Source organism: Lucilia cuprina, chromosome 2 (genome assembly GCF_022045245.1).
Source record: "Lucilia cuprina isolate Lc7/37 chromosome 2, ASM2204524v1, whole genome shotgun sequence".
Taxonomy (NCBI): Eukaryota; Metazoa; Arthropoda; class Insecta; order Diptera; family Calliphoridae; genus Lucilia; species Lucilia cuprina.
The window spans coordinates 39,968,460-39,992,331 of record NC_060950.1 but is presented as its reverse complement, the minus strand read 5'-3'; the positions used below and the strand labels follow the sequence as shown (position 1 = coordinate 39,992,331).

Below are 23,872 nucleotides of genomic sequence, written 5' to 3'. Positions count from 1 at the left end.
ACGCCTTTTCTATATCCAGAGATATCGCCACAGTGCAAAATTGATTTCTCAAGTTTGAGGATATGTCACGGTGAAACTTTAAAAGTGCGTGCTGTGTAGAGTGGAATTTGCTTAAAACCAAATTGAAGATTCGATATAGGGTTTATTATGAATTCATTTTCAATGTTTTCCTTCAGAACGTGCTCAAATACCTTTCCAAGATTAGAAAGCAAGGATATAGGGCGGAAATCGGACAATTCCTCACTGTCGTTTTTCTTTTTTATTGGGATTATTTTTCCCAACTTCCAATCAATGGGAAAATAACAATTGTTAATACAATGATTTATAATACAGGTAAGTAGATCAATTGTTGACTGTGGAAACTTTTTGATGATGTAGTTGGAGGTGCCATCTACGCCACATGATTTTTTTGAATTCATATTTTGAATTATTCTTCTAATTATTGTAGAGTCGGTGAAATGGTATCCATCCGGATTTGAAAATACGTTAAAATTGTCGTCAAAGGTGAAAATGTGGTTTGGAATTACCTCAATACAATTTAAGATTGTTGAGTCAAGATCATCCACCGGCCGCTCTGGAGTTGTTCGACGAAAAATTGATGAATAAAAGATTTGGAAATTTTCTGCAATTTCCGCAGGATTAGATATGACATTATCATCGTGTCGTATCTGTCGACACAGCGGAGATTTCCTTCCCCCTGTAAAGTGGTAAATTTCTTTGAATGCATTCGGACCTGGTTTAATATTTTGTAATTTGGCATTAATTTTTTCAGCATGTTCAATTCCAACAGATTCTTTAATAATTATCTTCATAAGTTGAATTTGTTTAGATAATATTTTGTAATCACTGCTGAGTCTGTTTCCGGTGCGGTGAAAGATATTCTTCAGTTCCTTTTGCCATTGGTACTTCATTTTGAAGAGTTTTTTGGTTCTCTCCGAAATTGGCGTTTTCCCGCAATTAGTTATTTTCTGGCAATGCGAATCATGAATTGTGGTAAATGACGATCAATGCATCAATTTCCTGATTTTCTAAGTTGGTGTTTGTTGAAGGAATAATAGATCTACTCGAACTCATTAGATCGCCGCGGAATTGATCCCAATTGGTGCTTTTATACGATGTAAATGATTGAGGTGGATTCAAAATTTGATGAATTTATTTTCAATTTCAGTTTGATCGGGAAATGATCTGAAAAAGTTGGCATTGAGGATACAGTAAAATTTGGATTATTTCTGTCTATGAGTTTGGTGCTGACAAGAAAATGGTCAAAAAATGAAGGTCCATTTGGATAAGATGGTATAGAATCGCATATGCGAACAACCTCCAACGAGTTGTCGTCTAACCATTTCCTGAGAGTTTTCCCATTAGAATTTTGTATTATGTCACCCCAAGAAGAACATTTTGAATTAAGGTCGCCACCAAGGATGAAAACCATCGAAACTTAAACATGTTTGAAGAATAATATTTAGATCTGATTCTAGCTGTTGAGGTTGAGAGTTGCAAGGAATATAAATTGAACCAAGTAAATATTTCCTATGTGTGTTGTTGTATGTAGAATTTATTTGTATAAATGAAGTATTTATACTAACATTAGATATAGAAACTTTACTATACTGTATAGTGTTCCTAATCATTACTGCTACACCAAGCTTGGAATTATCATAAATAAAGTTATAACCTTCAATTTTTATTGTCTTGCTTCTTCTCAGGTGGCACTCTTGAATGAATGCGATGTCTATTTTGTTATGGCGGAATGTATTGCATAAATCAATTTGACGGCTTCTATCAATCAGGGATCGCACGTTGAATGATAATATATTTAAAGATCTATGGTCCATATTGAGATCTAACTTTGTTTAGAAGGCGCAAAAATTCGGATTTGGCTTCAGACTTTGGCATGTTTTTGAATTCATTCAGGAATTTTTTTTTTTTTTTTTGGGTTTTGATTAGGATGGCGGTGCATCAAGCACTCATATTGCCAGGTTATCACACGTTTGTCCAGAGAAAACCCCACCAACCGACCTATACCTTCATATAGGAAGTTGGAGCATCCGGACTTGATTTCATCAAAAGTATTAATGGTCTCCACCAGTATATATTTGAGTTTAAATGGTCTCCACCAGGTTATATCGTGAGTATTTTATGGTCTCCACCAGTTAAAAACGTTTGAGTATTCTATGGTCTCCACCAATAAAACATAACCTCACTTGAGGTAATACGAAAGCACGAGGTTAATGTAGACAACATATAACATTGAACAGTTATATGAAGTAATACATTACACCAGTGCGAGTGAGACGCAAAACTGTCGAAAGCCAGGCAACAAACACAAGCCTGAACGCGTTTAAGAAATAATCGCGATGACGCGAGAGTTGTTCCCCAACTCAGACCTGAATTACGACTCATTCATTCAGGAATATGTTAATTTCCTGCTCCAGGGTCAATTCTTCTGGCTCTAAAAAATAAGTGGCTAGCTTCAAAAAATCGTCAATCACTGACGATTTTGTTTGTCGCGAATTTTGTTGAGACACGGGATTTTGAAAGAAGCTGGCGTATGTTTTTCCCGGCGAACGCATGGCAATGTTCACTGCCTTGTTGACATTTTCCGCTGCAACGGCCTTTTTCTCTACTACCTTCGCCATCTTTTTCTTCTTCACTGTGAGGTATTTTTTTAAAGTCGGGCAACCTTTCCAATTAGCAGGATGACCAGTCTTCCTACAATTGGAACAATAGGGTTCTAAGGAATCTTCTCGTGAACGTTGGCATTCACCAGGTGCGTGATCTTGATCACATTTCACGCAGGTATAAGCCGAGTTGCAGTTGCATGCGATGTGGCCCCAGCGTTGACATCTACGGCACTGTATATTGCCGTCCTTCTTTTTTGGTTTTTCCCAAGATATAACTTGGTTTTGTAGGCCATGAATTTTTGAAACACTGCTCAATGATTTCTCTGGGAGGAGGGAAACCAGAAAGAGCCCCGTGTCGGGATTTTGATTAATGGACCTTGGCGTTTTAAATTTGGTTACAGAAGCAACTGTGTCAGGGACAATAGTGTCAAGTTCCATTTTAATTGCTTCACTTTCTGTATCACCAACTAGTCCTCGTAAAAGTAGCGATTGTTGTTTGAGTTCCCTTGGGGTGAACGAGTAGGAATGAATGTTCTTTGTTTTAAGTATAGCCATCATAGATGAATGAACCTTGTGATCAGAAAAATAGAGCTTACTTTTACTTTTATTAACATTTTTCACCTTAAATGAAAAATCCGGGATCGTTGATTTTAATGTATCTACCAATGCTTTTATGTTTACATTTTCCCCGCGTATCACCTTTTTGCTCGTCATTTTTCTGTGGTTGATTATTTACTGCCGGCTGGGTACCTTGCACGTCCATGTCAGATAGAACGCTGAGGATGCCAAATTTATTCTGGTCTAGAGGAACATGATTGCCAGTCTTCTAGGTAAATCAGAGATATCCACACTAATTGGCGGTATAGTGTTTTCTACTCTTTGTCGTTTACGGTCATTTGCCATGTCCGATGTATTTATTGTCGTATTCGTGCAGCCATTATCAAAAACAGCAGTCTGTGCAACCATAGAAGTCGCCACTACCTCCTCTGAGACATCGTACTCCATGTCATGGGGCAAAAATATAGACATACAATTGCAATTTTATGCAAAATGATGCAAGTAGTCCAAAAATCAAAATATAATAAAAAATTAAAAATTTATCTCTCTGCGCTTAAAAAAATACGTCTGACCTAAACGGTGTAGCCACCCGAAAAACAAATTAAGAGAAAATACATCCCCCGTATATCACAAAGAACGCCAGATCTCTTATGCACGTTAGGCGATTTTAACCTACTACGCACGTTTTATAAATAATCTGTCATCGTTATCAACACCTTTAAGGCAGTTATTATGAAAGAACCAAAAATTTAAGTGGACAGATGCATGTGAAAAATCATTTATTGCTCTCAAAAATTAAATAACAAGCGACAATGTTTTGGTACCATATGACCCCGAGCAAACACACATTAACCAATTACTTGCAACAAAGTAAAACCAACAAATCATGATTCCAGTAAAGACAACAACCATTTTAGTCCTGAAAATCGAACACCAAATTCTAATAAGTGGCAAGACATAGTCACCTTATCTAGTCCACTCGAATGCAACAAATCTAAGTTCTGGTACATCTTCGTGTGCTACATTTTTTACTAAAACTTAAGAGAAAATATATGAAAAATTATGAAATAAAAACAGGAAAATAAAATAAATTGAAAATAAATGAAAAAAAAAACAGGAACATCATTGAATTTATAAAGGTAAGAATTGATAAAATGTATGTCTAAAATATTTTATATTATTCTTACAGATTTCTTGACATACGACAAAATTCTATAATATATTAAATTTAAAATGGGTTAATACTCAGTATTGTAGTCTGAAAATACATTTAATAAAAAAGCGAAGTGAAATTCCACCCGTGTGACAAAAAAGAGAATAAAACAATAACAAAGTAAGACGAAAACAGTTGTTTAATTTTTTTACGTAAAAAAAATACATTAATGATGTAATACGACTTGCTTGTTTTCTTTTGTGGAACGATTTCAAAAAATGATATGGCTCATACACTATTAAATTTTACATCCGTATTTTCTCTCAATGTTTGACTGTTTCATTACATAGTGCGTTTAGATGATCCTATCCATACTCTTGTACTCAAAATTTTGACAGATATTACTTGTGTGCTTGTTGTGTAAAGGGGGCTTAAATGACTTTTGAACAGACAGATTTTAATCATGATAAACATTTTTACCTTTACCATAATGTAAATTTATCTAGTCTAGACATGGCGCATTGAACTCTTGCGTAAATATGGCAACGCCTATTATTATTGTAATTATTGACATAAACAAAGCAACATTTCATTTATTATTGTGAAGTAAACAAAATATTTCGAAATTATACATTTTTTTAAATTCTTTTAAGTTTGTAATATGTTTAAAAACACTTTCCAATCTGGATTCTTATCCATTTTATATAGCATTGGAAGTAAACCTCTCCAAATATGGGACAAGAAAGTAAGAAATGGCCACATTAAACGTATTACGGACAACGATATACAAAGCTTAGTTCTCGAAATAGTTGGAACTAATGTGAGTACTACATTTATGTTGTTGTTGTTGTAACAGCTCGACTGTGGCCGATAGTTCTTTCCTGGGGAAAAAACTTTCGGTTGATACAACTGTCGCTGGGTTGACAATCTTTGGCCACTTCTAATCGTCTTGCTAAAGTGTTCGGTTGTGTTCTGCTTAGTAACTTTGATTTGCAAAAAAGAAGAACGATAAATAGTGTGGTTTATTGGAGGCCATCTTGCTTTTTATAATATTTTGTGAATTTTCATTTTATAAGTTTGAGTTTTCTGCTTTTTTGCTTAATTTACACCACAAATTAATAACCTTTTGGATTATAGGTTGTGTTTTTTTTTGTTTTGTGTTTTTTGCTGAATTTAATTGTTTTGTCTCATTTTTGCTTAAGTGAAGGATAATTTTTTTTTCTGAGGTGTCGGTGAAGAAATTTGTCAGAATGGGGGACGGTAAACCGTCCCCTGTGCCGCTCAGCGCGTCTAGTGATGATTTTGAACAGTTTTGTGATGGTAAGCTTCCGGGTGCACATGCCCTAGGTAATAGAGGTATTTCAGGTGAGTTAATTGAGTCACCACTGAATAAGCTTAGTAACACTGTCCCGTCCTCTGGAACTTGTAAGTCTGATGCTAATAAGTCTGGTGTTGATAATAGTGCTGAATCCAACGTGCCTCGGGGTAATTCTCGATCTCATTCAAAGCCTTCCGGCCGCAATAATGGCAATAATCTACTGTACCCCCTGGATCATTCTGGTGATTATTTGGTACTTGTTGACTCTTCAAAGGCTGATCCTGAAAATCAGGTCATGAGGAACTCAATTTTTCTGTATCAGAAGATTAGGAATCTCAACATCAATGGTATTCTCCTAATTAAGGAGATTGTTAGGACCTTATTTAGAATTAAGTTTGACTCTCCTGTGAACGCCAATAATTTTGCTTCCATGAACTTGGATAATCTAGGATTAAGACCGTTTATACCTGAATCTTTTGTATACTCATATGGGGTTATTCGTAACGTAGGAGAACCCCTTTGGGAATAAGTACGATTAACAACCAACAAATAGGTTTATATCAAGAAGTGATTTTAAGACAGCAAATAAAAAGAGGGGAATTATTATTTTATGTCATTCTTTTCTTTTTTTGTTTGTACTTCCAACATGAATCGTTTTAAATTCATGGGTATATGTATAGTGGTTGGCTTACATTACTGGGAAGTTAAACAAAGTTGCGCTGAATAGAAAGTTTTAAGATTTTCACATGAAGAGAAAATAATAATATTCAACTCAAAATTTTCATTATTTTAGGTTATTTTGTAGCTTGTTTTTTTTCTAACATTAACAGCAAAAAATATTTTTTATGACAATTTATTTCTTTTTCTGCTTATTTCCTAAATCATTTTTAAAACTCTATAAAAAACTGCAAAGTCATCTTTTATATTTAATTATTTTTGAACAAAATATTATTGATTTAAAAAATAGGTTAAATTATAAATATAATTCCGTGTTCGTATTACAATTGACATACATAATTTTAAAATTTTATAAATTCTCAATAAGCGTGCAAGTGTTAATTAAAAATAAAACCGAGATAAAAAAAATTCTACACCAATTTTATTTCTTTTTTCATGGATATACAAGTGCCTATTATTGGGCATGATTTGGCATGTTATTTACATTTACTTAAACCAATTAAAACCAGAAGAGTTGATCTGTGAGTTCAAAAATCTAAAAATGTTAAATTTTTGGGTATGGCATTGGGACAAAAAGTCCATCGCAATTTTGACATTGGACCAGTGACCAGATACTGACATCTGCTTTTCTATCACACCCATTGATTTTAATTTTCTATTGGGAGTCTATTCTTTATAAAGTTGCGTATGTTACCAAGGTGAGATTAAACTGTACTTGCATTATAAAGATTATTACATTGTTAAATTAGTCCGATTTTTTCTTTGACGATGAATACATTCGTCTTAACATTATATCTGACATTCCTATTGTATCCGCTAATCGCTTTATGAAAAGAGCCCCTGGGGCTGAGGGTGACTTTGTACCTGATGGCAATGATGCCAACATTCCCACATATTCAGTTAAGATAGGTTTTTACTCTGCGGACATCCCAGAATATATTATTTTGGACTACTGCCATATACCGGTTAATTTGTATTATCCACCTGTACGCCAATGCAATAATTGTGGTCGTCTCGGGCATACGGTAAAGGGATGCCGCTCAAGGAAAAGATGCCTCAATTGCTCCAAACCGGAGTGTTCGGGCAACTGTCAAATGAAATGTATTCTTTGTGGGGATTCCTCCCACAAGGGCAATGACAAGAAATCCTGTCCCAAATGGAAGGAAGAGGAGGATGTGCGTAAGATAATGACCCTCAAACGCCTTTCAAGGAAGGAGGTGCTTAATTCCTATTCAACCAATAGATTTGATATCTTTAATGACTATGATGGACAATTTCCAAGTCTACGTCCTGATCGACCTACTCCTGTTAAAAACAGGGATGAGGAGATCAACAAGATTCTTACTTCTCGTCGTTACAACAAAGTTGTGCTTCGTAAACCCCCCCCCCCCACCGAAACCCAAACCCCACTTTTATATGCCTCAACCTCTCAATACTGATCCTTCTGCTCCTGTTACCAATAATGGTAAGGAGAGAGTTTCTGATTTTGAGAGGGTAATATCACAATTTACAGCGTTTATCCGTAATTATTTTGCGAAGGAGGGTAATGGTCCTGGCCTTCGTATTCTTGAAGATTTTAATACTAAGATTTCCACTGCTTTTTCTAACTTGAATCCTGAGCCTGATCGAAATACAGATCTCAATGTTCTTGATATTACAGATGCCTACTAAATTATTTGTGGTCAAGATGAAGATCCTACAGTTTAATATTCAAAGTTTCATTTCTAATAAATCATCGCTTGAGTACTACGTCAATAATAATAACATTGATGTCTGTTTACTTTCTGAAATTTTTAATATTGAGGATAATAATCCCAATTACAAATTGCTGAACTATAATATTTGTCTGAGAAGTAATATACGTGCGAAAAGAGTGGCTTATGATACTAAATTTGACGTTCTCATTGTTAGAACCTTGAATTTAAATCCGAATTTCACTTTTGTTTCTGTTTATTTCCCACCACAATTGGTTACACGTGATGTGCAATCGGAACTTTCGAGACTTATTCCGTTTATTGAGAATATGGACAATGTTATTCTTGCTGGGGATTTTAATGCCCATCACACTCTTTGGGGTGATAGGTCCGACGATCCTAAGGGGAGAATGATTTTGGACTATATGAATCTGTCTAACTTTACATGCCTCAACAATGGATCTCCTACTTTTATTCAAAGATTTGATATTGGGAATGGCACTGTACCTGATATTAGTTTCACCAATGCCTCTTTTGATATTTTATGGAGAACGGCGCCAATATGGTCTGGTGGTTCTCACCATTTCCCTATTATTATGGAGACGGATGTGTTAATTACTAGGCCGGTTATGTTTCTATCTAGGAGTAAACTACTTAATAGTATAGCTACACTTCAACTACCACAGGATCCTGAATTAATTTCACGTGTTTTTAACACGGAAATTTCTAGGGCTTCTTATCCATTTACCTCGTCGTCTAGGATACCCAAAACCTGGTGGAGTGACAGCCTTGCCTCTTTGTTTCGTCGACATGTTGCGGCTCGCAGGAAAGCGAATCAGTATCCATGTCCTGCCAACTTGGAGGATGCTATCATCGCGTATGAGTCATGGAAATCAGCAGTTCGTCTGGCTAAGAAAGAATGTTATCAACGGAAAATTGCGGAGCTAAATCAACAACCGAATGTTAGGTCTGCCTGGCGTTTTATTAGGAATGTAAGGGGTCATTACCCTGAAACCCCATGGGATAGTGACAATAATCAGGTGTTTTTGGAGCATCTTAGGGTTCAAGTTCCCAATAATGTATCGATGAACCTAGATTGTCCAACCCCATTCACTATTGATGACTTTTTGAAAGTTTTGGAGGGCAAATGTAAGCCATCTGCGGGTGGTGTGGATCGGGTTACATATCAGATGATTCATGCTTTATCATTTGATGCTAAAGTCTCGTTATTATGTGTACTGAATAAACACTTCATGAATTTCCATATACACCCGGAATGGAGAAAGGTAAAGATTGTACCCATACCCAAAAGGAACAAACCACTGGATGACTTTCGCAATTTTAGGCCCATAGCTTTAATATCTGTTTTTGTGAAGATCATTAACTTGATGTTAAAGGAGAGATTATTGTCATACATAGAGAATGTGAATTGTCTACCTCGAAGATCCTTTGCATATAGGAAATCTATGTCGACTACCACTTGCCTGAATGAATTTATCTTCCGTGTATCCTTGTTGAAATCAAGAGGTTACAACGTTGTGATGGCCACTGTTGATATTAGCAGTGCATATGATTGCGTCAATATTAAGATCCTTAGGGACATATTGGTTAACTTTGATTTTCCTCTTGATATTATCAACTGGATTATGTGTTTCCTGTCCAATAGGGAGCTTTGTCTTGGTGATAAATCTGTTCAGGTTTATAATGGTTTACCTCAGGGCAGTTGCTTAAGTCCGATTTTATTTAATTTGTATACGGCATCCCTACATTCGATTGAGGACCCTAACACATTTGTCTTTCAGTATGCTGATGACTTTATAATTGTCTCACATGATGAATTTTTTGACTCTGCAGTTTCGAATCTTGGCCGTAAACTTACCTCTTTTAGTAACCGTTGTAATTCTATTAACTTGACGTTTAATAGTTCGAAAACTAAGACTATGTATTTTGGAGTTGCTCCTACGAAGATTGTAAAATTGTCCATTAATGGTACACCTATTGAAATGGTAAAATCCTTTAAATTTCTTGGCATGACAATTAAGAATACCCTATCATTAAATGAGCATTACGATCGTGTTACTCACGAATCTCTTTCGGCGGTCAATCTTTTGAAGAAGTTGACCAGTATTAAAGCAGGTCTTAGACCTAATGTTGCCTTAAATCTATATAGGAGCCTTGTAAGGGGCAAGATTGAATATGCTCGCTCTGTTACGGCCCATTCTCCTCAATACATTGACAATAGGATTAGGACATTACAGAATAATAACCTACGTCGCTGCCTTGGTCTCAGCCCCTCCACGCCTATTCAAATTCTGTATGTTTTGGCGAATGAACTACCTCCACACTTAAGAGCTTCATTACTGTCTGCTAAGGAATTGTTGAAAATTATTTTATATGACAGTGAATTTTTTAGGGAAATTAAATCTGCTACTCATTTGTATATCATAAATTTCGTGAAATTTTCGACAAAGTTTCACATCTTGACTCCTGTTGCTTATCGGACAAATTTCGTTTTACATGTAACCCTCCTTTTGGCAAACAGACTGGTACACCTCTTGAGGCTATCAAGTCTCATTATCTTTCCTCACTTGAGGAATACAGATCAAAGGGTTTCAACATTCTTGCTACGGATGCCTCCATTTCGCAGGACTCAACTGGTTGTGCTGTTTTTGATGTATGTGCTGATCGCTTTTACCTGCTAAGATATCCCAATGTTTTCTCGTCCCTTACTGGTGAACTTCTGGCCATCAGGAAGGCGGTGGAGGTTGCTGCGGAGAAAGGCTTTTTCCGGATTGTCATATACACGGACAGTATTAATTCTATAATGGTTTTGCGACAATCGCGGTCCTTGAATCAACTCGTTTATGACATACACAGGATTGTTGACCAATCATGCATTATTGAGATACATATTGTTTGGGTACCTTCCCATGTTGGGGTGTACTTCAATGAAAAGGTTGACTACATTGCTAAACAGGCGACCAATATTGGTACACCGGTCGTTGCTGCTTACACTTATGGTGAGGCTTTGAATTTGATTAGGAAGACTTTGAGGCATGAATTTCAGCAATTCTATGAGGAAAGATCTCGAAGTACGGGTTCTTTCTTTTTCTCATTACATCCCACGATTCCTATCAGGCCGTGGTATAGTGGTTTTAATATGTCCCCTAGGGATATTAAAATTATTAACAGACTCTTATCTGGGCATACTTATGATGGAGTTTATCTTCACAGGATTGGTAAGAGGGACAACTTCAATTGTCTCAACTGTGATCTAATTGGCACCTCGGAACATATTATTTTTCACTGTGATATGTACAGGTCTATAAGGGACAAACATGAAATTTTTAATGATTACTCAAACCTTTCTGATTTGTTAAATTCACACAATATTGATGTTTTTGTTCGGTTTATTAAATTTATAAATGAAGCGGAAATTTCCGATGTAATTTAATCTTTCACTTCTAACATTTTTAGCATTCGATTGAAGTAGGTATTTTTCAATGCCCAACGAATGTGTATACATTAATTTATCTGATTTCACTGCGGGGTATATGATACCTCAGATTACTATTCTCCAGCATAAGTTCCTGAATCCTTTTTTTTATTATTTTTGTTCCTGAATTTTGGAGATTTACCCAGTTTCTTTTTTCTTCATACTGTGTTCTGCTTTATGCTGTGTGGGATACCCTGGCTTTTTGGTTACGTACCTTGCCATTTCTCTGATAATCGAAAAAAAAGACAATCTTTGGCCGAGTATGACTCGGGTCGTTCCGGAGCGAAGATCCAATTGTAGTGGGAACGAGTACTACATTTATAACATGTCCTGCTGATCCAAAGAAAACTTTGGGTATTAAATTGCCCTTCTTGGTAATGATTATAAAAAATATGAAGAAATACTTCACATTTGAAGTTCAAGTAAGGAAATATGATTGTTTATGTACATATGTATCTAAAAGTATATTTTATAGGTTTTAGATGATAAAAACGTAAGAAGACGTTTCAGGGCAAGCAACTATCAATCAACAACACGTGTCAAGCCATTCATTTGCACTATGCCAATGCGATTAGACGAGGGATGGAACCAAATTCAATTCAATCTATCTGATTTTACAAGGAGAGCCTACGGTACAAATTATGTTGAAACTTTGCGTGTACAAATACATGCGAACTGTCGAATCCGACGAGTTTATTTCTCTGATCGTCTTTAATCTGAAGAAGAATTACCACGAGAATTTAAATTATTTTTGCCCATACAAAAACCAATGCAAAAGTCCACAGCTCAGGCTATTTGCAGTTAGTAAAATCAACAATTTTATACATAACTATTAAAGAATAAACTCAATTTTACTATAACTTAAAAATTTAATACGATAAGGTTAAAATTTCATGACTAGTTTCTGTGATAAGTATAGTGTGCTCAAATTGTGCACTTCTTGCTCCATCGACACTTATTCTGTGTGGCATATGGAAAATCATGAAGAAAAATATTGAACAAAAATGGGGCAAGTACGCTTCCCTGAGGGACTCCACTATTTACATACCCCAATGACGAAGATGAACTCTGTATCTGGACGGTAAATTTAGGTCAGATAGGAAACTCTGGATCAATTTAACCAGGTAAGGATCAATTCCCAGATCTATCAATTTATAGATAATCCCACTATGACACACCGAATCGAACGCCTTTTCTATATCCAGAGATATCGCCACAGTGCAAAATTGATTTCTCAAGTTTGAGGATATGTCACGGTGAAACTTTAAAAGTGCGTGCTGTGTAGAGTGGAATTTGCTTAAAACCAAATTGAAGATTCGATATAGGGTTTATTATGAATTCATTTTCAATGTTTTCCTTCAGAACGTGCTCAAATACCTTTCCAAGATTAGAAAGCAAGGATATAGGGCGGAAATCGGACAATTCCTCACTGTCGTTTTTCTTTTTTATTGGGATTATTTTTCCCAACTTCCAATCAATGGGAAAATAACAATTGTTAATACAATGATTTATAATACAGGTAAGTAGATCAATTGTTGACTGTGGAAACTTTTTGATGATGTAGTTGGAGGTGCCATCTACGCCACATGATTTTTTTGAATTCATATTTTGAATTATTCTTCTAATTATTGTAGAGTCGGTGAAATGGTATCCATCCGGATTTGAAAATACGTTAAAATTGTCGTCAAAGGTGAAAATGTGGTTTGGAATTACCTCAATACAATTTAAGATTGTTGAGTCAAGATCATCCACCGGCCGCTCTGGAGTTGTTCGACGAAAAATTGATGAATAAAAGATTTGGAAATTTTCTGCAATTTCCGCAGGATTAGATATGACATTATCATCGTGTCGTATCTGTCGACACAGCGGAGATTTCCTTCCCCCTGTAAAGTGGTAAATTTCTTTGAATGCATTCGGACCTGGTTTAATATTTTGTAATTTGGCATTAATTTTTTCAGCATGTTCAATTCCAACAGATTCTTTAATAATTATCTTCATAAGTTGAATTTGTTTAGATAATATTTTGTAATCACTGCTGAGTCTGTTTCCGGTGCGGTGAAAGATATTCTTCAGTTCCTTTTGCCATTGGTACTTCATTTTGAAGAGTTTTTTTGTTCTCTCCGAAATTGGCGTTTTCCGCAATTAGTTATTTTCTGGCAATGCGAATCATGAATTGTGGTAAATGACGTATTAAACTCTTTGATCAATGCATCAATTTCCTGATTTTCTAAGTTGGTGTTTGTTGAAGGAATAATAGATCTACTCGAACTCATTAGATCGCCGCGGAATTGATCCCAATTGGTGCTTTTATACGATGTAAATGATTGAGGTGGATTCAAAATTTGATGAATTTATTTTCAATTTCAGTTTGATCGGGAAATGATCTGAAAAAGTTGGCATTGAGGATACAGTAAAATTTGGATTATTTCTGTCTATGAGTTTGGTGCTGACAAGAAAATGGTCGAAAAATGAAGGTCCATTTGGATAAGATGGTATAGAATCGCATATGCGAACAACCTCCAACGAGTTGTCGTCTAACCATTTCCTGAGAGTTTTCCCATTAGAATTTTGTATTATGTCACCCCAAGAAGAACATTTTGAATTAAGGTCGCCACCAAGGATGAAACCATCGAAACTTAAACAAGTTTGAAGAATAATATTTAGATCTGATTCTAGCTGTTGAGAGTTGCAAGGAATATAAATTGAACCAAGTAAATATTTCCTATGTGTGTTGTTGTATGTAGAATTTATTTGTATAAATGAAGTATTTATACTAACATTAGATATAGAAACTTTACTATACTGTATAGTGTTCCTAATCATTACTGCTACACCAAGCTTGGAATTATCATAAATAAAGTTATAACCTTCAATTTTTATTGTCTTGCTTCTTCTCAGGTGGCACTCTTGAATGAATGCGATGTCTATTTTGTTATGGCGGAGTGTATTGCATAAATCAATTTGACGGCTTCTATCAATCAGGGATCGCACGTTGAATGATAATATATTCAAAGATCTATGGTCCATATTGAGATCTAACTTTGTTTAGAAGGCGCAAAAATTCGGATTTGGCTTCAGACTTTGGCATGTTTTTGAATTCATTTAGGAATATGTTAATTTCCTGCTCCAGGGTCAATTCTTCTGGCTCTAAAAAATAAGTGGCTAGCTTCAAAAAATCGTCAATCACTGACGATTTTGTTTGTCGCGAATTTTGTTGAGACACGGGATTTTGAAAGAAGCTGGCGTATGTTTTTCCCGGCGAACGCATGGCAATGTTCATTGCCTTGTTGACATTTTCCGCTGCAACGGCCTTTTTCTCTACTACCTTCGCCATCTTTTTCTTCTTCACTGTGAGGTATTTTTTTAAAGTCGGGCAACCTTTCCAATTAGCAGGATGACCAGTCTTCCTACAATTGGAACAATAGGGTTCTAAGGAATCTTCTCGTGAACGTTGGCATTCACCAGGTGCGTGATCTTGATCACATTTCACGCAGGTATAAGCCGAGTTGCAGTTGCATGCGATGTGGCCCCAGCGTTGACATCTACGGCACTGTATATTGCCGTCCTTCTTTTTTGGTTTTTCCCAAGATATAACTTGGTTTTGTAGGCCATGAATTTTTGAAACACTGCTCAATGATTTCTCTGGGAGGAGGGAAACCAGAAAGAGCCCCGTGTCGGTATTTTGTTTAATGGACCTTGGCGTTTTAAATTTGGTTACAGAAGCAACTGTGTCAGGGACAATAGTGTCAAGTTCCATTTTAATTGCTTCACTTTCTGTATCACCAACTAGTCCTCGTAAAAGTAGCGATTGTTGTTTGAGTTCCCTTGGGGTGAACGAGTAGGAATGAATGTTCTTTGTTTTAAGTATAGCCATCATAGATGAATGAACCTTGTGATCAGAAAAATAGAGCTTACTTTTACTTTTATTAACATTTTTCACCTTAAATGAAAAATCCGGGATCGTTGATTTTAATGTATCTACCAATGCTTTTATGTTTACTTTTTCCCCGCGTGTCACCTTGTTGCTCGTCATTTTTCTGTGGTTGATTATTTACTGCCGGCTGGGTACCTTGCAAGTCCATGTCAGATAGAACGCTGAGGATGCCAAATTTATTCTGGTCTAGAGGAACATGATTAGCCAGTCTTCTAGGTAAATCAGAGATATCCACACTAATTGGCGGTATAGTGTTTTCTACTCTTTGTCGTTTACGGTCATTTGCCATGTCCGATGTATTTATTGTCGTATTCGTGCAGCCATTATCAAAAACAGCAGTCTGTGCAACCATAGAAGTCGCCACTACCTCCTCTGAGACATCGTACTCCATGTCATGGGGCAAAAATATAGACATACAATTGCAATTTTATGCAAAATGATGCAAGTAGTCCAAAAATCAAAATATAATAAAAAATTAAAAATTTATCTCTCTGCGCTTAAAAAAATACGTCTGACCTAAACGGTGTAGCAAACCGAAAAACAATTTAAGAGAAAATACATCCCCCGTATATCACAAAGAACGCCAGATCTCTTATGCACGTTAGGCGATTTTAACCTACTACGCACGTTTTATAAATAATCTGTCATCGTTATCAACACCTTTAAGGCAGTTATTATGAAAGAACCAAAAATTTAAGTGGACAGATGCATGTGAAAAATCATTTATTGCTCTCAAAAATTAAATAACAAGCGACAATGTTTTGGTACCATATGACCCCGAGCAAACACACATTAACCAATTACTTGCAACAAAGTAAAACCAACAAATCATGATTCCAGTAAAGACAACAACCATTTTAGTCCTGAAAATCGAACACCAAATTCTAATAAGTGGCAAGACATAGTCACCTTATCTAGTCCACTCGAATGCAACAAATCTAAGTTCTGGTACATCTTCGTGTGCTACATTTTTTACTAAAACTTAAGAGAAAATATATGAAAAATTATGAAATAAAAACAGGAAAATAAAATAAATTGAAAATAAATGAAAAAAAAAACAGGAACATCATTGAATTTATAAAGGTAAGAATTGATAAAATGTATGTCTAAAATATTTATATATTATTCTTACAGATTTCTTGACATACCGACAAAATTCTATAATATATTAAATTTAAAATGGGTTAATACTCAGTATTGTAGTCTGAAAATACATTTAATAAAAAAGCGAAGTGAAATTCCACCGTGTGACAAAAAAGAGAATAAAACAATAACAAAGTAAGACGGAAACAGTTGTTTAATTTTTTACGTAAAAAAATACATTAATGATGTAATACGACTTGCTTGTTTTCTTTTGTGGAACGATTTCAAAAAATGATATGGCTCATACACTATTAAATTTTACATCCGTATTTTCTCTCAATGTTTGACTGTTTCATTACATAGTGCGTTTAGATGATCCTATCCATACTCTTGTACTCAAAATTTTGACAGATATTACTTGTGTGCTTGTTGTGTAAAGGGGGCTTAAATGACTTTTGAACAGACAGATTTTAATCATGATAAACATTTTTACCTTTACCATAATGTAAATTTATCTAGTCTAGACATGGCGCATTGAACTCTTGCGTAAATATGGCAACGCCTATTATTATTGTAATTATTGACATAAACAAAGAAACATTTCATTTATTATTGTGAAGTAAACAAAATATTTCGAAATTATAAATTTTTTTAAATTCTTTTAAGTTTGTAATATGTTTAAAAACACTTTCCAATCTGGATTCTTATCCATTTTATATAGCATTGGAAGTAAACCTCTCCAAATATGGGACAAGAAAGTAAGAAATGGCCACATTAAACGTATTACGGACAACGATATACAAAGCTTAGTTCTCGAAATAGTTGGAACTAATGTGAGTACTACATTTATAACATGTCCTGCTGATCCAAAGAAAACTTTGGGTATTAAATTGCCCTTCTTGGTAATGATTATAAAAAATATGAAGAAATACTTCACATTTGAAGTTCAAGTAAGGAAATATGATTGTTTATGTACATATGTATCTAAATGTATATTTTATAGGTTTTAGATGATAAAAACGTAAGAAGACGTTTCAGGGCAAGCAACTATCAATCAACAACACGTGTCAAGCCATTCATTTGCACTATGCCAATGCGATTAGACGAGGGATGGAACCAAATTCAATTCAATCTATCTGATTTTACAAGGAGAGCCTACGGTACAAATTATGTTGAAACCTTGCGAGTACAAATACATGCGAATTGTCGAATCCGAAGAGTTTATTTCTCTGATCGTCTTTACTCTGAAGATGAATTACCACCAGAATTTAAATTATTTTTGCCCATACAAAAACCAATGCAAAAGTCCACAGCTCAGGCTATTTGCAGTTAGTAAAATCAACAATTTTATACATAACTATTAAAGAATAAAATAAATTTTACTATAACTTAAAAATTTAATACGATAAGGTTAAAATTTCATGACTAGTTTCTGTGATAAGTATAGTGTGCTCAAATTATGCACTTCTTGCTCCATCGACACTTATTGCTGTCCAGCCATCTTCTTGTATTTCAATTTCGGGTCCACCCAATGTTAATATAGGTTCTATAGTGAATGTCATACCAGCGGTCATCTTTCCTGGCATTTTATTCTCTAAAAAAATAGTATAATAATAAAACAAGTGTTAAGGTCATCTTACTAAAGTGTAGTATTTCCGGCGGTCCGTGAAAATAGCTTCCAATACCATGACCAGTAAATGCAGAAATTATGTTAAGTCCAAATTTTTTACAAAAATGCTGCACGTAATTTCCAATCTTGTTGAACTCTACATTAGGCTTGCACAAACTAATACAGTTGAGAAGGCTCTCTTCAGTTTTTTGCACTAAGTATAGACCTCGCTCATCAACATCTCCAACCAAAAAAGTTTTTGAGCAGTCACCATCAATCAACAACACGTGTCAAGCCATTCATTTGCACTATGCTAATGCGATTAGACGAGGAATGGAACCAAATTCAATCTAATTTTACAAGGAGAGCCTACGGTACAAATTATGTTGAAACTTTGCGTGTACAAATACATGCGAACTGTCGAATCCGACGAGTTTATTTCTCTGATCGTCTTTACTCTGAAGATGAATTACCACCAGAATTTAAATTATTTTTGCCCATACAAAAACCAATGCAAAAGTCCACAGCTCAGGCTATTTGCAGTTAGTAAAATCAACAATTTTATACATAACTATTAAAGAATAAACTCAATTTTGATATAACTTTTAAAAAATTAATCCGATAAGGTTAAAATTTCATGACTAGTTTCTGTGATAAGTATAGTGTGCTCAAATTGTGCACTTCTTGCTCCATCGACACTTATTGCTGTCCAGCCATCTTCTTGTATTTCAATTTCGGGTCCACCCAATGTTAATATAGGTTCTATAGTGAATGTCATACCAGCGGTCATCTTTCCTGGCATTTTATTCTCTAAAAATAAAAATAGTATAAAAAATAAAACAAGTGTTAATGTCATCTTACTAAAGTGTAGTATTTCCGGCGGTCCGTGAAAATAGCTTCCAATACCATGACCAATAAATGCAGGAATTGTGTTAAGTCCAAATTTTTTACAAAAATGGTGCACGTAATTTCCAATCTTGTTGAACTCTTCATTAGGCTTGCACAAACTAATACAGTCGAGAAGGCACTCTTCAGTTTTTTGCACTAAGTATAGACCTCGCTCATCAACATCTCCAACCAAAAAAGTTTTTGAGCAGTCACCATGGAAGCCATTATAAAAGACAGTTATGTCAACATTTATTATATCACCATCTTGCAATGGTCTATCATCAGGTATGCCGTGACATGCAACATTATTAACGGATGTACATATGGATTTAGGGAATCCGGCATAACGAAGTGGTGAAGGGTAAGCCTTTGCTAAAATAATTTTTTCGTGAACAAACCTGTCGATCTCGTCTGTAGTAACACCAACCTGTTACAATCGCTTAGAAAATCTAATATTTATTACGCATATTAAGTTACGTGTGAACATACTTTTATAATTTCCTGGCATGATTGAAGAATATCGGCTGCTAATCGACAACTTTCTCTCATTTTTTTAATTTGCAATTCAGTTTTTATTTCAGGTAGTCCTAACGTACTGCCAGGTCCCATAGCCTTGTGATAATAATCTGGTACATTTATATAATTTGGAACATGTCGTTCTGGTGAAATATTTCCTATCGACACAGTATTACACTTTCCAAAATCACTTTAAAAAAATTTAGTTTTCTAATATTAATATTGCTTATTTTATGAACATACTTTTTTTTCTTAAAAAAACTTTGACTTATTTGTCGGTGGGCAATTTTAAATAAAAAGGACCTCATTTTTAGTTTTTAACCATTTATTGAAAAAATCGTATTTTACAAAGTAACTTTTTTAAAAACTTTCTGTCTATACTTGACGAATATATCACAACTCTTAACAAAAAGTCAACAGAACAACGTTGTTTTACATCAAAAATCTCAGTTTAATGGTACTAAGTTCAACAATTAAATATATCGGGAAATCTTTTCTATTCTGAGTAAAAATGTTTAAAATTTCTTTAGGGAATATATATATTACAGAACCCTAGTATAAAGTACCCTATAGGGTACTTTATACTAGGGTTCTGTAAATCCACTTTTATATAATCGAATAGTCGACTTTAGTAGATAGAAGTAGAAATCATACCCGTTAAGAAAACAACCTATTAAAAAACAGCAAAACGTAACAGCTGCTTTTGTTTGTTGTGTGGTGAGTTTTATTAAAAACATTAAGTTTGTGTGTGTCTAATTTGGCGATTTACAAAAAAAGAAGTTTTAAATTTTAAAAATCATAAGTACGTAAGCTGTACGTAAATAAATTGACTATCGCTCTCAATAATAGGTCTTTTCGTGTTATACGGTAACTTTATGATAAAGAGTAATTTTTAATTTACTCTCATTAAAAAAAATATCCAAAAAAATACGCGAAATCCAATTTTTTGTTTATAAACAAAGATTGGTAATGCCCTTTTGCTGAAATCTCAATCGCTAATAAAACACTAAAACAAATAATTCTAACTTTGATTTTTCCTATAAATAAATGGATATTTAAAGTTAACAACACATGTAGTATCATTAAAAATATATTATTGTTTTAAAACTTCATGATACAAACATATTATTAAAATAAAAATTTACACAAAATCGCTAAGAGAAAGACAAACTAAATTGTTTTAAAAGCGCTAGATTGACAATATTTGTTATGATATTTCATGACAAATAAACTCTTTTAACGGATTTTGTTTGTTATCTCGTTTTAAGTGTTATGTATTTTATTTTGTTTTATTTATTTATTTATTTGACAGACTCTCTTGCGCTGTCTGCAAAAGTAAAAGGTCGCGAGCAAACCTTGTTCTCTTATAATTTTATATTACTAACATATTCCCTTAAAAAAGGAAATTAGCAAGTAACGTATTTTCATAAAACACCGTATAATAGAATAAGACAACAATAGTTCTATGTTACATTCGTACATGTTACCATTTAGTTAAGTAAACACATGTTATCGAAAAAGAAAAAAGTCTCAATAAATATTTACTTACTTACTTACTTAAACTCTTTTAAAAACTAATTTATGATGATATAATTTTTTAATACTCGTGTGTTAATTTATATATTTCTTTCAAAAAATTTAAAATTTACCAAATTTTTGGTTTCTTTGGTTTGTTTACATATTCATAAATCAAACATATGTTGTAAATATAAGTTGGATATTTTTTCTGGGGAAAAAATATTCAGTAAAATCAAAAAATTCTCTATCAACAAACTGTAATTTTTACCGCTCTCTTACTCTCTCGTTGCAAGTTTTTCAACGCACGCGAACGGAATCCAATAACAATTGTTGCAAATTGTTACAAATTATCGAGTATGCGAACATTCCTAATATATATTACGACATTATGCTGTTCAAGTGTTGAGACATGATGATAGAAGAGGGAAATCATAACATAGTTGTATAACAAAGAGTTGGCTAACATGATTTGACAAAGATAACATAAAAACAAGTAAGAAAGTATAGTCGGGCGTGGTCGACCATATGATACCCTACACCAGTTATGAATATTAAATGTGATTTATTTTTCATAATAAAGCATTTATCTTCAATATTCCCTTGTTCCGATACATTTAAGCAATTTATGGATGAAAAACTAATTTTCTGAAAGAGGCTTTATATAGGGGCTAGGAGCAAATATGGACCAAGCCCGATAAAATTTTGTGAATATATTTATATTTACATAATATTTTATTGTGCTGAATTTCATCGCGATATTTGTGTTTATAAGTTAATTTGGGACATTCAAGTAATTTTCTGAAGAGGACTTTGTATGGGAGCGAGGGTCAAATGGGGCCCGATCTTTATGAAATTTGGCAGGGTCATCAAGACTTCTATAAAACTTAATGTTGCCGTATTTTATCGATATATCTGTATATTTAACATAATTATGAGCTCAGAAGCCCTTTTCGGGGGGTTCTGTTCTATGGGGCTAGGTGAAATAATGAACCACAACCTTGCGCACAAGGTTTACATGGACAGCTATCCAGACGGACGGACATAGCTTAATCGACTCAGAAAACGATTCTAAGCCGATTGGTATACTTTAAGGTGGATCTAGAATGAATATTTTTGTATGTTACAAACATCAGCACAAATCCAATATACCCTCCCCACCAAAGTGGTGTAGGGTATAATTATTGCAGTGTACTAAAAATATTTTATTTAGCTGGACAAATTAAATTTTAGCTTGAAACTGGACAAGCTGGACAATCCAGCCACGCTGGCGACCCTAGTTATGCATCCCCGCTGGGAAACCGTAAGGTCCATTGTGATTCCCTTCATGGAGAGTGAAGATCTTAAGATAAAGAAACAAAAAACTAGAATAAAAACAAGATTTCTACAGAGATGAATGGAAACAGGCCGATTCTCAAGGGGTTTCCACCCAGAAGATTTACCAGTCAATTCTCTAAAATAAAGTAAGAGAAAATTAGTCTCCTTATAAAACCTAGTCAAAAAAAAAATGACTAATTCCCTTGATAATTACTGTCCCATTTGCTGACAAAGGCCCTAATTGAGCAATCCCCTACTAGCATCCTTATCTGAATCCTTAGACAGTGTCTATCCAGTCCAATAAGTATCATATCAAGTATTGACCGTAAGGCCAATTCAATGTACTAGTTCAGGACTGGTTTATGATGTCACGGATTCTTTTGGTTGCCAACATATAATAGTTACAAATGGATGGTTTTACAATCCATCCCCTGTCATCTACATATCGAACCTAATTTAGCTAGTTCGTTCGCTACCAATTACCACATGCAGTGCCCCGGCTAATGGTCTAATGGTAAACAGTACCATAACTTCCCTAAGGGCATTTCTACAACCGGGCGCGAATGTAAGTATGAAAAAGTTTGTTGTTGTAGTACATATCCTAGAACGATGAAATCCGGATAAAATGTATGCCATCCGATTTCTACACTTCCAACTTAAAGTTCTATATAGGTTTTTATCGTGCACAAGATCGTCCGATAGCATTTATATATCATTTTATATATACGGCTATACTAACATTTTTTGTAAAAATAAAGTTTGTTGTTGTAGTACACACCCTGGAACGATGAAATCCGGAAAAAATATATGCCATCCGATTTCTACACTTCCAACTTAAAGTTCTCTATATGTTTTTATCGTGCACAAGATCGTCCGATAACACTTATATATCATTTTATATATACGGCTATAGTAAAATTTTTTGTAAAAAAAGGTTTGCTGTTGTAGTACACACCCTAGAACGATGAAATCCGGAAATAAATGTATGCCATCCGATTTCTACACTCCCAACTTAAAGTTCTATATATATATAATTTTCTATATATGACCATAGTAACATTTTTTGAATGTTTTTTATTAAAAGGCATTCTGTAACGATATAATTCCAAATATATTTATATTTTATCAGATTTGTTCCTTTCCACATTTATATACATATTTTAATTGGTTAAAAATATTTTTTTTAATGTAAATCATGAAAATCAATTTTTTTTTAATTTTTTCCACGTGCATAAACAAATGTAAATAATGAAAACGAGTTTTTGCGTCTTTTCCACGTGCAGAAACACATATTTGTTAACAAAAATAACTCACCACACCAAAATTTTTTTTATTTTGATAAAACAGCTGTTACGGTTTGTTGTCTTTTTCGTCGGGTTGTTTTCTTTATGTGCGTGTAGAAATCTACTATTGCCAATGGAAGTGTCGAAAAGTCGACATTAAATATATTATACCCGTATGCACTTAAAGAAAACAACCCGACAAAAAA

The 23,872-nt window shown here is 34.4% G+C and overlaps 4 protein-coding genes across 4 annotated transcripts; 2 read left to right on the top strand and 2 right to left on the bottom strand.

Moving 5' to 3' along the window:
• The first annotated feature begins 4,973 nt into the window (after window positions 1-4,973).
• On the top strand, window positions 4,974-12,350 carry LOC124420579 (cilia- and flagella-associated protein 20). The gene is made up of 3 exons (XM_046954004.1): window positions 4,974-5,166; window positions 11,838-11,943; window positions 11,997-12,350. The coding sequence occupies exons 1-3, from the start codon at window positions 4,997-4,999 to the stop codon at window positions 12,234-12,236; spliced, it is 516 nt and encodes a 171-aa protein (XP_046809960.1). The 5' UTR covers window positions 4,974-4,996; the 3' UTR covers window positions 12,237-12,350.
• A 4,788-nt stretch (window positions 12,351-17,138) lies between these two features.
• LOC111678995 (cilia- and flagella-associated protein 20) lies at window positions 17,139-17,939 on the top strand. Its single transcript, XM_023440474.2, has 2 exons — window positions 17,139-17,488; window positions 17,542-17,939. Exons 1-2 carry the CDS (start codon window positions 17,213-17,215, stop codon window positions 17,869-17,871), a joined length of 606 nt encoding a protein of 201 aa, XP_023296242.1. The 5' UTR covers window positions 17,139-17,212; the 3' UTR covers window positions 17,872-17,939.
• LOC124420810 (methionine aminopeptidase 1B, chloroplastic-like) lies at window positions 17,853-18,437 on the bottom strand (the record flags this gene model as incomplete). The annotated part of the gene is given in 2 exon segments (XM_046955003.1): window positions 17,853-18,132; window positions 18,179-18,437. Coding segments are annotated over 2 exon segments (456 nt in total), but the record flags the coding sequence as incomplete, so codon positions are not given.
• Window positions 18,438-18,675: 238 nt separating this feature from the next.
• Window positions 18,676-20,106, bottom strand: LOC111678992 (methionine aminopeptidase 1D, mitochondrial). Its single transcript, XM_023440471.2, has 4 exons — window positions 19,795-20,106; window positions 19,525-19,741; window positions 19,009-19,462; window positions 18,676-18,957 (listed from the first exon to the last, which is right to left on the bottom strand). Exons 1-4 carry the CDS (start codon window positions 19,857-19,859, stop codon window positions 18,761-18,763), a joined length of 933 nt encoding a protein of 310 aa, XP_023296239.2. The 5' UTR covers window positions 19,860-20,106; the 3' UTR covers window positions 18,676-18,760.
• Between the last annotated feature and the right edge of the window lie 3,766 nt (window positions 20,107-23,872).

Excerpts from the sequence above, each read along its gene's own strand:
- LOC124420579 (XM_046954004.1), top strand. The coding sequence starts at position 4,997 with ATGTTTAAAAACACTTTCCAATCTGGATTCTTATCCATTTTATATAGC. Across the intron at positions 5,167-11,837 it reads GGAACTAATGTGAGTACTAC|ATTTATAACATGTCCTGCTG; the intron begins ATTTATGTTGTT and ends AACGAGTACTAC. Across the intron at positions 11,944-11,996 it reads ACTTCACATTTGAAGTTCAA|GTTTTAGATGATAAAAACGT; the intron begins GTAAGGAAATAT and ends TATATTTTATAG.
- LOC111678995 (XM_023440474.2), top strand. The coding sequence starts at position 17,213 with ATGTTTAAAAACACTTTCCAATCTGGATTCTTATCCATTTTATATAGC. Across the intron at positions 17,489-17,541 it reads ACTTCACATTTGAAGTTCAA|GTTTTAGATGATAAAAACGT; the intron begins GTAAGGAAATAT and ends TATATTTTATAG.
- LOC111678992 (XM_023440471.2), bottom strand. The coding sequence starts at position 19,859 with ATGAGGTCCTTTTTATTTAAAATTGCCCACCGACAAATAAGTCAAAGT. Across the intron at positions 19,463-19,524 it reads CATGCCAGGAAATTATAAAA|GTTGGTGTTACTACAGACGA; the intron begins GTATGTTCACAC and ends CGATTGTAACAG. Across the intron at positions 18,958-19,008 it reads GCCGGAAATACTACACTTTA|AGAATAAAATGCCAGGAAAG; the intron begins GTAAGATGACAT and ends TTTTATTTTTAG.